Source organism: Dermacentor silvarum, chromosome 7 (genome assembly GCF_013339745.2).
Source record: "Dermacentor silvarum isolate Dsil-2018 chromosome 7, BIME_Dsil_1.4, whole genome shotgun sequence".
NCBI classification, from domain to species: domain Eukaryota; kingdom Metazoa; phylum Arthropoda; class Arachnida; order Ixodida; family Ixodidae; genus Dermacentor; species Dermacentor silvarum.
Window position 1 is genome coordinate 28447464 of NC_051160.1, and position 13677 is coordinate 28461140.

At 48.1% G+C, this 13677-nt stretch overlaps 1 protein-coding gene across 3 annotated transcripts in view; it reads right to left on the bottom strand.

The window, feature by feature from the left end:
• The window catches only part of LOC119457830 (homeobox protein Meis1), a 343572-nt gene that overhangs the window by 305029 nt on the left and 24866 nt on the right, over nt 1-13677 (bottom strand). For all 3 annotated transcript variants that reach the window (XM_037719582.2, XM_037719581.2, XM_037719584.2), the window contains exon 2: nt 3102-3340. In XM_037719582.2, coding sequence (XP_037575510.1) covers nt 3102-3340 — 239 coding nt within the window. The remainder of the gene's footprint in view (nt 1-3101; nt 3341-13677) is intronic.

Here is a 13677-nt window from a genome sequence, read left to right on the forward strand (position 1 = left end):
CGCGAAGCTTGGCTGCCTTGCTGGCTGGCGCACACAAGTATACCCTCTCCCTCACCCCCCTCCGCACCGCCCTCACTCTCTTACAGCGACCGGGCTGGCGACGCGTTTCCCACCTGCTGTGAGCCAACAGCTGCATGCTGCTGCTGCTGCTTGCTTGCTTGCTCGCGTCTAGCCGCTGCTGCTGCCAGCGTTGCTTCGGCGCAAGCCGCGTTTTTGCCGACCGCCGCGAATCCTCCTCGACACAAGCCGATCCTTATCGAAGTACATTTGGGGAAGTCGATAAACTGTCTACGGACGTCTTACAGGCCCACTTGGCTTACCTATACTAGACGTTTCTTTATCGCTTCGACTGTAACGTTCGTCTGCCAGTATCGTTAGAGGCAATAGTCGATCAAGAAGTGTAAGGGCGCGTAAGTTCGCAGATAACAGCCTTATCAAAAATAGACTTCGGCAGTTTATAAACTGTCTGCAGACGTCTTACAGGCCCACTTGACTTGCCTAACTAGACGTTTCCTTATCGCTTCGACCGTAACGTTCGTCTGCCAGTATCGTTAGAGGCAAGTCGATCAAGAATTGTAAAGGGCTAAGGGCGTGTAAGTTTGCAGATAACAGCCTTATCCAAATAGACTTGGGCACTTTATGAACTGTCTGCAGACAGCGTTACAGACCGCGTAGTTTATACATATAGACGCTATATCGCTTTGTCTGTATTTTAGCCTGCAAATTGCGGTGAGACAATAGCTGGCAAATAAAGTATAAGGGCGTATGTTCCAACATCACCGCGACAGCTTTATCAAATACGCTTAGGCAGTCTACAGACTGTCAGAAGATGTCATAGACGTCACCTTGCTCACGTATGGACTTTTTCGCGCTGTGTGTACATGTAGCCTGCAGATATCATGAAGGCAATATTCGATAGAAAGTGTATGGGCGTAAGTTGACCGACTATGCAACGGCCCCATTCTTATCAAAATATATAGGAGCACTTTACAAATTGTCTACAGACGTCTTACAGACTATACCTGCCTTCGCACAGATTGTGTTTCCTTTTGTGCACTCGTAACTTCTACATGTCATGTCACGATGTAGGGACTATAGACAGTCTTTAGAAATTGTCTACGGATCGTGTATATACATTACAAAAGAGTGCGTATAATATTTATAGAAGAGCCACAGCAAATTCATAACTATGATTAGGCATATGTTGCACCCTGCAACTTTTGATAATATTACAGCTTCTGTGGGTTCCAAGCGTATTTGTTCATCCAACCCAACAGAAAGCCGTCGCACCCATGATAAGCATGCTGCCACACGTGTTATTCTGCGCTTACGAACTGATTTAAAAATTATACAGACTGCCGGTATACACGAGTAGATATACATAGAATATAATTACCTCGATCATGTGGTTTCTTTCTCTTTATTGCGTATGCATAGTCATCGACACGCCATAAGCAGTTGTTGAATAAATGTCCAGGGCTATAGGTACCCAGAATCCATGCATAAATGTATGTGAATACTTCAGGGATAATATAGATTTATACTAAACAAGTTACTTATGTGTATACACAGATGACTGAAACAATCTTTATGCATCTAGCGGACTTTACAAATAAGTCTATGTGGGCTATATACAAGCTGGTGAGATCAATATCAGTGTGATTTTAGTCGCCAGATATTTCCCGAGTCGTAGATGGCATTTTTGTATTGCTTTTAGGCACATTCTTTGAAAGTATGGCGTTCTTGTAGATCTATAAGTACAAGTACTTATGGCCTAACACAGACTCGTAGTCGTTAATTCGTTGAAACAGTCTAGAGATAGCGTACACACTTCACGGATAAACGTCTACACATTCCGTACAGTCTAACGAATTAAGTATTTGTAAAGATTGTCACTCGGACAGAGGGTGCACTGACTCCCATATGGCGTCCGTGCCTCGCTTCTGGACCAAATCTCCGCAGAAACCTATGCAAGTTTTTATGGCGTAATATGAACCTAGACAAGTGGTCTGTGCGCTATAAATAGTCTACTGAAACTATCTATAGACAACTTAAAACTTCATAGTACAGTATATGGACCACAAGAAATTGTATACAATTCATGCAGAAATCTATGTAAGCACATGCAGACTCTTAAAAAAAAAGGTCGTAGTAGTTACTGCCTAATGTCACAGCATTTGCTAGCTTAGTATAACTGCAGTTGCTAACGATAGAGTTAGTAACAATACTAACTAAACAAGGTAGCCATTGTTACCTAATGGGTCTCAGCGCCCATTTCAAATCGCAGTTGGCACCATCTGACAACGATTCTCGACTTTGCTTCGTATTCCGGCCCAGCTGTGGCGTATTCCAGAGTGGGTCCGATACATGTGTTATAGAAGAGGAACTTTGAATTCGGTTCTGCCAACTAAGTTCGGAATTGGTAGCTGAGACCCATTAGTGAGAATAACTAGGTTGTTTAGTCAGTACCGTTACTAAATCTACCGTTGCGAACTGCAGTTATACCAAGCAGTGGCGCACCGACGGGGGGGGGGGGGGGGGGGATTCGGGGGTTGTAACCCCCCCCCCTGAGGCCGACTTAACCCCCCCTTTTGTTTAACCCATTTTCTTTCCTTACGCATTTGAGTACTGCAACTAAGATGTAAGACGTGCAATCGTCTGCACACTCGCAAAAAGCGCATTTTTTGACAATTTCCAGTGAAGAAATCGAAAGTAGTGCTGTTTAGATGGTATTTGCAACGGCACCAAGTATATAGTAACTACTACGACCTTTTGTTTAAGAGTGCAGACTATCATAGACAGAGAACCGATTATTCATGCGTCACACGGTACATTTAAACAATCAATAAGACAGCTTACGAACATCATAGCACAGGTCCTGAACTATAGGAAATCGTCGAAAGATTCTGCAGAAATGTATGTAAGTCAATATAAACGGACAACGAACCGATTGCTCATGCGCTACATGTAGCCTATCGAAACTCTAAAAGACAGCTTATGGGCATCACAGATAAACGTCTACAGATCATCCGTAGACTGGCGCAAAAAAAAAAAGCATTTTCTAAATACTTCTCCCCCACCGGAAGAGGGCGTACACTCACCCATAGATGGCGTCCTTGTCTCGCTTGTGGACGTCCGGCACGGCGCCCATCACGTGATTGGCGGCTCCGGCGGCCCCGTGGTTGGCGTACATGGCGGCGGCCGCGTTCATGGGGTGCGGGCTGTGAGCCAGCGGCTGCATGCGGCCATGCGGGTCGTAGCCGCCGAGGGGTCCTTCCAGGGCGGTGGCCCCGCCACCGCCGCCAGCGCCGGCGCCGTAATGGGATACCGGGTCGTCGTACTGCGCATGCGCATAAGAAAAGGGGCGGGACAGACAGTCAGCGTCACCATCAGCAACGGAACAGCAAGACACGTCAAATAGCGCATTCATCTGAGCGAATTGAAAGGGGAAAAATTGACGTCCACCCGAATGTAGCACTTGGCTGCTAAGGAAACCCATACGGGTTTCTCAGAAAGAACGCTTCGCAGTTGAGGAACAATTCGTCCTGTTCCGGGATTCGAACCCGGGACTAAGGCCTTTCCGGGGCAGTCACTCTGCCATCTGAGGTAACCATGATTTTCCCTTTCATGATATTTTCTCCACCTTTCGGGATTACGCAGAACTGTTTCCCATCTGGGCGAATTGTTTCCCGCAAAGTTCTACTATGCGTGATGCGTTATACTGTGCGTGATGCCTGCGGTTATAAGGAGGTTCCGCATCCGCTGACATCGTCGTGCAGTGCGCTGCCTAACACTGTCAGGGGCTAGAACCCTTACATCCATGAAGATTTACCGGAGGGCAACCGCCGCCGTGGCTCGAATGGTGCAGCCTGACGCGCGCAATGCGCTGAAGACGTGGGTTCGTTTCCCACCTGTAACTGTCTTTCCGTGCACTTTCTGTTTCCCTTATTGTTTCTACGTTTTGGATTAAGAAGAACAGTTAGTTATCCCTGTACTTCCCGTGGCTTCACCGTCTTCTGGCTTCATCTATGTGGTATACACGAATTACTGTATAGCGTGTACAGCCTGCGATAACAGACAGGACGGAAGGATGCTCCCTAGGTTGTTCCGCGTTACATAAAAAAAAAACACCCCCCTGAAGCCGATATTCAAAACAGAAAGCTCTTACGCAATATATTATTCGTAAGACCGAATTCCAGCCAATCCCGATGCTGGAAATATAAGCAAAGGCGGCCAACGAATGACAAAGAGCATTTCCGAACGAAAAGCTTTACGAATACAGGCCCTGTGCTTTTTAACATAACAGCGCGAGGAACAGGGACAAACGAAAAAAGACGCACACAGCGTTGTTCTTATTTTAAACATGAACTATATCAACGGGCCCAAGTCTCTACCCTTCATGCATTGTGATTTCCTTTAATGCGGTGCGCATTCTTTGGGAACCTCGCATACTTTCAGGGGACTATCTATCTGTCTCCGTCTCTAACCGTTTTTCCCGCCAACTCGGTTCACTGGGCGTGGTGCTGCCCTTCAATGGATCCTCCTCAACAGCTAGACAGTAGCTTTTTCTCGGAAACTCAACCGGAAGTCCAATGCATACAGTATAGCACATTTTAAGGATAGATATATCGAAAATGGTGCCAGCCTTACAGGATTTCAACTAAGTATAAATTACTTCACAACACTGCCCGCGGCTTCAATTTCGCATTTTTATACGTGTGGCTTAAAGCGAATCTTTTAAAAAAAGTTAATTAGCTAATCTCTTTTTAAGTTGAGTACCTGGACACTGCGACTCGTCCTGCAAGTAATGCCCGTCTCTTCGGGTAATCCACCTGAACAGGCCAAATTGCGCCATATGCTCCGTGCGATTCTTAATCCTTTCACCCCCCAAATTAATTACGGAAGAAGGTACCAAATTTTCCCAAATTTTTATTTATGTAGTCACAATTTTTTCTATGTCATTCTGATTCTGAAAATGTATTACTTGATTGGTTTCTGGTTAGAATTAACACAAAAGCTTAAAAATACGAAAAGCTGCTCTTGAGGGCCGCTTTTCCTCATTGCCGACCGTAACTCGTCTTTGGCAGTCGGAGCAGCACAAAATCAGGCGTGACTTGTCATTTGCGATGTTGGCACAACCTCACATGACCAGTACAGCTCGGGATTGGGGGTTAAAAGGGTTAAAAAGAAATCTGTTCGGCGATGTATCGGAACTAACAAGAAACACGGTGTATGCTAACCGTGCCCCGAATAAAGATTTCAGTTGCTAATCAGCCAATTGGCATCTTGCCTTCTTTCTGTCCTCTCTGCTAATCGTAGGCTGTACACTATACGCGGTAACCCACGGGGAAAGTTCGTCCACTTAGACATCGTGCAGCATCAACAATGACCCTCAAACCAAAGATACAGAGCGGTATGCTTTCGATTAACATCATCAGCAACAGGTTGCAGGTATACCTCGGGAATTCTACTCTGGAAACTTGCGCTGATAACGATTCATTGACCCTCAACACAGACGCGACCACCGATCAACTGTAAAAGCGCAGGTCCCCCAACGTTTGACAAACCTTTCTCACAGTCTCAGGGGACAAAATCTCTCAAACGTCCGCGTTCCAGTTCCAGCACCGAATGACGCCGCTAGGCGCAATAGGATCATTAATCAAACACGGAACTTATGATAAAGCGTCGAGTTACACCAGAGTTTGTCAGGGCTTGCTCTGTTTCACCACCGTATTTTCTCGCTGCAGCGAACAAACACACAAGCTCGGCAGATTTAGCGACCACCCAAAGAGCTACCACATACGACAGATAGTCCTGTAGCCTGAGCCCAATAACGGACTTCCAAGTCTGAAGGCTGCAACTGAATCAAGCTTGCGCTGTAGCAGACATCTGACGACGATGCGCACTCTGTGTCGCGTCTGTATGTGCATAATTCGTTTCACAACTACTTGTATTCACCACGTCGCTCAGCAGCGGTAGCTGCTAAGAAGCTGCCTTTTAGCTTTCGACGAGCCAAAAGGCCATCATATAATCTTGTCCTCACGACAATAGTATGATTATGCTGCGAGTTTAAACCAACCACCTCTGGTTAACTTCGCTGTGTTTCTTTCCTTTTTTTTTTTTTTTCTTTTCCTTCGCCCGTTTATTTTTCTCTCCCCTTTTCCTCTCACCGATTGTAGAAGACATTCGCGAGTTTAAAAAGACCCATTGCAAACGCATCAGTCTAGCCGCTTTCGCTCATTACGAAAGACAGAGAAAAAGACACTTCAATGAAGTAACTAAAAGGCGTGTCCTCCAACTTGGTGCCGTCGTGTCAGGTATAACGCTTATACACAACTACGCTCCGCTCACACGGCAGAACTAACTGCCCCGCCGCTCGCGCGGGAGCAATTCACACACACATACGCCTCGCGTTATAACCTCCACCTCGAGATGACGTCACGACCAGGCTGCGTGACGTCAATCACCGGCTCAGTCTCCCCCCCCCCCCCCCCCTCGTCATCGTCTCGTTTTCTCTTTGTAGCTGGCTTCGACAGTCTTGGCTCGGATCCAGCCACAGCCACAGCTAAGCAGGCAGCGGCCGACCGAACGGGACCCCGAAAGTTTACGCCACGCATCGCATGCAGCGGAAAGCAAGAAGACGGTATAATAACCGCGAGGGGGGGGAGGGAGGGGTGGGGGGTCGCCTCTCGGGAGAGAAGTGTATAGAGGGTTTCCAGTGGGCCAGATATAAACAATCGTCTTGGGAGGGCCCTTGAGAAGAAGGGCTCAGTTTATACACTTCGGCGCGGGTCAAGCGCGGAAACGCACGGCACGCAGCACGAAACGCTAAAGCTTACCGCCCCCCCACTTCAAACTCAGTGTCGTCCTCAACACGGCAGGCAGGCCGCGAGAACGCCGACCGACGCCTGCAGCCTGCCATGCCCGCTGCTGCTTCTCAAAACAATGAACCTGCTAGCGCGGTTTGTGCTGTTGGAGCTCCTAATACCGGGAAGCCCTGGCGCCGCTCCGGCTTGTTCGCGAAAAACTTTTGTCAGTGCTGGCACCGTTGTGCGATCGCCTACACCACTTTCTTTCTTCGAGCCAAGTGTTTTTGCGCCGGTCTGGTGAACGGCCCCCCAGTCGCTTATATCGCTAGCCGCTGAAACACACGCACGCAGGTCTACGCGGTTCAACAAACGAGCGCCGTTGCCAGGGAAGGTGGCAGTGCGAGGGGAAGCGTTACGCCGATAAACGAGTCGCTGTGCCTCAGACTAATTGACGGGTCTAATGCGAAATTCCCCCGAGGTTAAATGTGCCAAAGCGGAACCCCTCAGAATGAAACATCCTAAAGTGAGACGTCTTCCGGTGTGAAAGGTCCGATATTGAAAAAAAAAAGAAAGAAAAACCGATGTGTTCCAAGGTGAACTGTTTCAACCTGAATTGTCCGAAAGTAAAAAAAAAATAATAATAATCTAAAAGTGGAACGTCCCAGTATAGAAAGTTCCAAAGTGAAATGGCGACCATATTGGAGTGGACCGTATTGTGCATGCAGCTAGTTTTCAAAGCGAGTGAATGTTACAATATGATTCCCTCTTAAAGAAAAGCTTTCTCACTGGCAATAAAACCCATATAATTGTAATGTTGCTTTAGCCTTTTTAAAAATATAGCGCCTGACAGGATGTCGTATGCAGACACCTTTGTAGCGCTCTCAGTATCATATCTCAATCTTAGGGCCTTTTAGCACATGATCTAGCCCATCTTTGACGATAAAACATTAACAAGGGCCGAGCGGGCACCGTCAAAATATGGGACGTTACGACTGGCTGAGGTGCGGGTACTCGAAGACGACGTCACCATCCCGCGATCGCTTTCTTTTTTAACGGTTTACCAAGACTTCTCACGATCGGATTGTCTTTTCAATATTGTAGAATCATAGTTTACTAATACAGCTCAAAACAACTTCTCGTTACTGTGCACTTATCAAACTTCCCTTTCTCAATATACTACGAAGGAAGGCGTTAAATCTTCAGACTTTCATGCGTCTACGGGCTCCTTAGGTAAACCTTCATATCGACTCATCCTCTTCGCAGAATACAACCGAAGTAATAAAATGACGAGCAGACTGTGCTGCTGTGCATAGAAAGCAGACGACAAATGTGAAACTTCATTAAGATGCAGTTCCTGCCGCCATTTATGCAGATGACACAGCGTCGCGTGAGAAGGACCCACGTAAACAACAGACGCACGTTGACGACACGAGGATAGGAAAACGCAGCTGCACGAGCAGGGTTGCGCGTGAGACAGAAGTTAACATCTTGCTCGACACGAAAAACGCCAGACGACGCATAAAAAAAAAGAAAGGAACGTTTTGAGCAGACGGCCAGTGAACTATACCAGACGAAACGGGAATGATGGTTCGTGGAATCGCCGGTGAGACCGTAACAATAGTAAATTAGCAGACGACGCAAGCGATGTTAGCGACACCATCAGCGCATGCGGCCGCCGAGTGAATTAATTGTACGTACACGCCGCCTTATGACTAAACGAAGCGTGTACACTGCACTCAGCAACGCTTCATGTTCCATTCTGCATCGAGTCTTCGGAGCCATATCGGAATGCAAGATCACCGGCGTAATAGCATCTACGTGATAGCTGGGATTCTGTTTTGAACACTGTCAAATTCGCCAACTTATCTCTGATTGGCTCAAAACGCAAACAAGGATTTGCCTAAACTTCGTTCTTCTGGTTTAAAACAGGCTGTGCGACTTTGCAGATTGATAGTTCGTAACAAACGATTGCGTTATAAGTACAATGAGCTATCTAACGAATAGTTATGCATCATGTGCTACGTTAAAGACGCACTACGCCCAGACAACTGAAGCCGCCTTAACAATCCCGCATTGACGAACACTAAGCACTATCTAAACACTAAATTAACTCTTTCACAATCGACGCTGAATTACTACTCGCAGACGGCTTTCTGTATATACGACGAGAAAGCTGTACGAAGACAAAGCTCGCGTAAGCACGAGCCCTCCTGGAAACAGTCCCGCATTCTTATTCGCGTTACTTTACGCTGGGGAACAAAAAAAGACATGTCTCACTAACTACAGCGCTTACATTTAATACAGGACCGAAGAAAACAGCACTCAGTGTTAAACACAACTTGCACTTCGCACTTTTCTCTTCCACATTTGGGCAAATGCGGAAACTGTTGCGCGTGAAAGCTTCGTCGATTCCAGTATCCGTTCCGAGAAACCGAAACAGCTATCAAACTCTGCCGCACTACTTGGCGGAGTAACACAAATGGAGAACCTCCGCCCCCTGTAACTTTTTTTTTTCATTCATTCCCACAGAATAATAACTAAAAGGAAAGAGAAGTATACGTCCAAAAGTATTAACCCCCTCCAGTGCCAATTAATTCTTCGCACTGAAAATTTAGCGCCACCCCACTTTTTTTTCTTCCGCATCTGCACACTCCTGAAACCCGTACAGCCGCCAAACAGGTTGAATATTTTCAATTCCTTAGCGAGTTTTGCCAAGTTGACACAACGTTGGTTATACAAGTAACACGTTATATTGGAATCGAATCTCCCTATACCCCCCTCGTCGGGCTACTACAGCGCGAAACCGTACTCGGCAATGAACGTTTGACTGTGAAACTGTGCAAAGTGTGAACTTCTCTCTCCCTTCTCTTTCCACCTTCCCCAGTGCAGGGTAGCCTACCGGGCTCAGCCTGGTTAACCTCCCTGCCTTTCCCTTGTGGCTTTCTTTCTCTCTACCACACGCGTCAGCGAACTCCACCGCTAATTTCCTTCTTTCCTTCCCTCCTCTCCCTTTGTCATCATTGTGCTCCCCTTTCCCATTCCGCCGGTGTAGGGTAGTTAACCGGACGTTATTCTGGTTAACCTCCCTGCCTTCTGCTTTTCTCTTTCCTCCTCTCCTCTCTCCTTCCGGTTCCGTCATATGCAGATTCATAGGGCGCGATGTTCGTTACATGCGGTGAGCGCAATGCCCCACAGTTTTGCGCACACATTTAATATATGCCAACGTGAACGAAGCGTCGCGAGCCGACGAGGCAGACATAAGAAATTGGGGGAGGGAGGGGGGGGGGGGTTGTTTCACCGACAGATGCGATTCCATCGGCGTTGCTGCTGCCACCGCGAAGAATGCATAATCGCGCCGTTCCACAACCGAAGTTCGCCTCGCATAAAATCATTATTCCGTTCGCGTCGTGAACACGGAAAGAAGATAACGCGTATACGGACCGGGTAAGTTCGAGATAACGCATCTTATACGCGCGAAGAACGCCGAACGGGATTTCCGCTGTGTGTGTGTGTGCGCGCGCGCTTGATTAAGCAAGAACCACCGATTTCGCTTGCATCGAAAGCTCTCGACAAAGGATTCTCAGAGATGACCGGGCCTGCGGCTTAACGAGTGCCCCTTTCACCGACCGGGCAACCGTCAATGCGTGCGCTGCAGTCCGGATTCGAACCTGCGACCTAGTGCTAAAACAGCGAGAAGAACGCCACGCCGAATTGGCCACCACGGCGGCATTTTCCGAGTCATCGCTAACATTGTATCGCTTCATGAGGCAGAATTAGGAATTTCGTTGGTCGGGTCGGGAAAGCCGCCACACCCGTAAGGTGACGTGGCTTTCCCGTTATCCAGGCCATCTATTGATAGCTTTCACGTGACGTCACGCACCCACCTTATCACCGTGTTGGGGGCACCAACATGGCGACTACTAGCACTTCAGTTCAATCCGTCTTATTGAAAGCTTTCACGTGACGTTACGGACCCAGCTTATCATCGTGTCGGTGCACCAACATGGCGGCTACAATGACGTCAATGCAAGCCATCTCTATAAGCCTCAGTATGTAGCCTCACAAACGGTGCTCGCTGCACCCAACGAACAAATGAACGAGCACGAAGCACCTCTACCTTGCACACGCCGCACGTCCAAGAAATCAACGCAGCTCTATACATCTCAAACTAAAAAGCAAAAAGGAAGAAAAGACGCAACGACAACATGCACGCAGAATGGGTGCATCCGGGCGTTATTTTTGCCCCCCAAACACACTGTTTTGCCCCCCGAAACCTATCACCGGTTCCGATCCGTCCGGGCGTTACATTCACCACAACAGACTGAATGAAGCCTATCGGTTCGCACCATCGCTCCCAGCAAACTAACTCTCATCTGCCTACCCGTCCTTTCCCCATCCTAACAACCCCCTCCACTGCCGACGGGTAAGTATTGAAAACTCCGCTGCCTGCCAAGTGGCAGGAAAAGACACCTAGAGCTTAGAGAGAGGTAAAGAGAGAGAGAGAGAGAGAAAGCGAGAAGAGAGGGAAGAGAACACGCCCTAGGCGTGTACCTAGAATACAAAGAGACAGTCATTCCTTCCGCAGCATTCTTCATCGTACTTCGGCTGCACCACAACGAGGGAGCCCGGTGAATAAGAAAGGAGGCCTCTCCACGGACCAGACAACACTCTCCTCCTGTCTCTCTCCTTCTCTAAGAGCTGCGTTCCGAGCCCCGAAACCGGACACCAAGCTCGGCACCCCGTCTCGGCTTTCGATGGAAAACACCCACTCCTCCGCGGGTCCGGCCGGAATCTGGCGATAACGCCGAACCAGACACCACTAAAGCCCCCCCACCCTCCATAGACACCACCGACCCCAGCTCTTCTATCCCTAAAACCGCAGGGCCCGACGGAACGCCGCATCATGGAAACAAGTGAGGGACAGCGGCCGGCGCTGCGCGTGCTATTGCCGATTTATCAGCACGCCACCAAAGGAGAAGCGCTGGTAACCGCATGAAGATATATGCAGGCGTCTGCGAGCGCAGGGTATAATGCGGCGCACAGTCTACAGTACAGCGCGCGACAAACACAATGCAATGCGAACGAAAGTGCCAAACACGAGTGCGAGCCGAGAAGCGCGAGGAACGGCCTGCCAAAGGAGCGCGGCCATTTTGGATTTATCACGGATTGGCGGTTTCCATGTTACTTAAAAATAGCGCTACCGACACAGAACATTGACTGAAAAGAGAGTGGACACAACGCCGCGTGTGTCCACTCTCTTTTCAGTTAATGTTCTGTGTCGGTAGCGCTATTTTTAAGTAACATGGAAACCGCCAACTCGCCCACTCTGCCGTTCTTCTTATGTTACTCTCTCTCTTTTCAGTTAATATGCTACTCGACAGAATGTTTGGCCTCTGCAACCCAGGGGCGCTCGTGACAACGGAAATAACGCAGTGTATTGAAAGTGTATCATTGACGCAGTGTATTGAAATAGCAGAAAAGGAACACAGGCCCCTATGGCTCGCATTTCTGGATATCAAGGGAGCCTATGACAGTGTAATCGAAGAGGATTTGTGGGACATACTGGGCACTCTAGATGTGGAAGATGGAGTAAGTAATCTTTTAAACGATATCTATAAAAGTAACAAGGTTCTTATAAAATTGGAAAACAATAAGCCTATAGAGATACAGCAGGGGCTTAGGCAGGGGTGCCTTCTGTCACCTTTGTTGTTCATGCTGTATTTACAAGGATTAGAGAAAAAAATTAGAGAGGAGCGGACCGGGCTTCAACCTTTCCTATTTCAAGCAAGGAGAATGGATTAAACAGTCATTACCAGGACTGATGTACGCGGATGACATTGTACTTATGGCTGACAGCAAGGAAGACTTGCAGAGATTAATGGACATCTGAGGTAAAGAGGGAGATAGCTTAGGTTTGAAGTTTAGTAAAGAAAAATCGGCAGTCATGATTTTTAATGATAATCAGGGCAGCGAGCATAGGATACAGGAGGTTACGCTGGAGGTAGTGGATAAGCACAAATATCTTGGAGTGTGGATAAACAATGGGGCTGAGTACCTAACGGAACATGAAAAATATGTAACGGCTAAAGGTAGCAGGAATGCAGCTGTGATGAGAAATAGGGCACTGTGGAATTACAATAGGTACGAAGTGGTGAGAGGGATTTGGAAAGGGTGATGGTCCCTAGTTTGACTTTTGGGAATGCGGTCCTGTGCATGAGATCAGAGGTTCGAACAAGGTTGGAAGTTAAGCAGCGAGGGGTAGGTAGGCTTGCTTTGGGAGCACACGGAAATGCACCAAATCAGGGGGTACAGGGTGACATGGGATGGACGTCATGTGAGGGCAGGGAAGCTAGCAGCAATGCGACACACGCTACTGTTGCATTCTTGTCAAACGAAGCTCTATACCATCGGGGCGAAACTGCACAACCATATCGCATTCCGAAACGTGTTCGCTCGCGCTTTCGTCAGGCCGACGTCAGCGAAAGTTGAACGCCGCTCAATCATTGACGTAATAGGCGAAGAAGCGTTCAGTGATCGTTCGGAAAACGAGACGATTGCGCGATACCACCCCTTGCCGTTACCGAGGGCACGAGAAAACGCCACCGACTAACGAAGCTCCCGAACAGCGACAACGCTAGGGTTAACGTTGATTAGGGTTAACAGCTCTGGCGAACAATAGTCGGTGGGCCTCTTCGATTATCCGTTCCTGACACCCCCGGACTACCCGAGGCGGTGTTTTAAGCCAATGGGCGAAACGCCGTATTCGGCGTTTCGGCCAGCCCGGGACAGTCAGGGACGGATACTCGAAGAGACCCAGTACTTATTAGTCCAGATCTAAACAAACAGCCATTTTTTTTTTCGAGCCCTC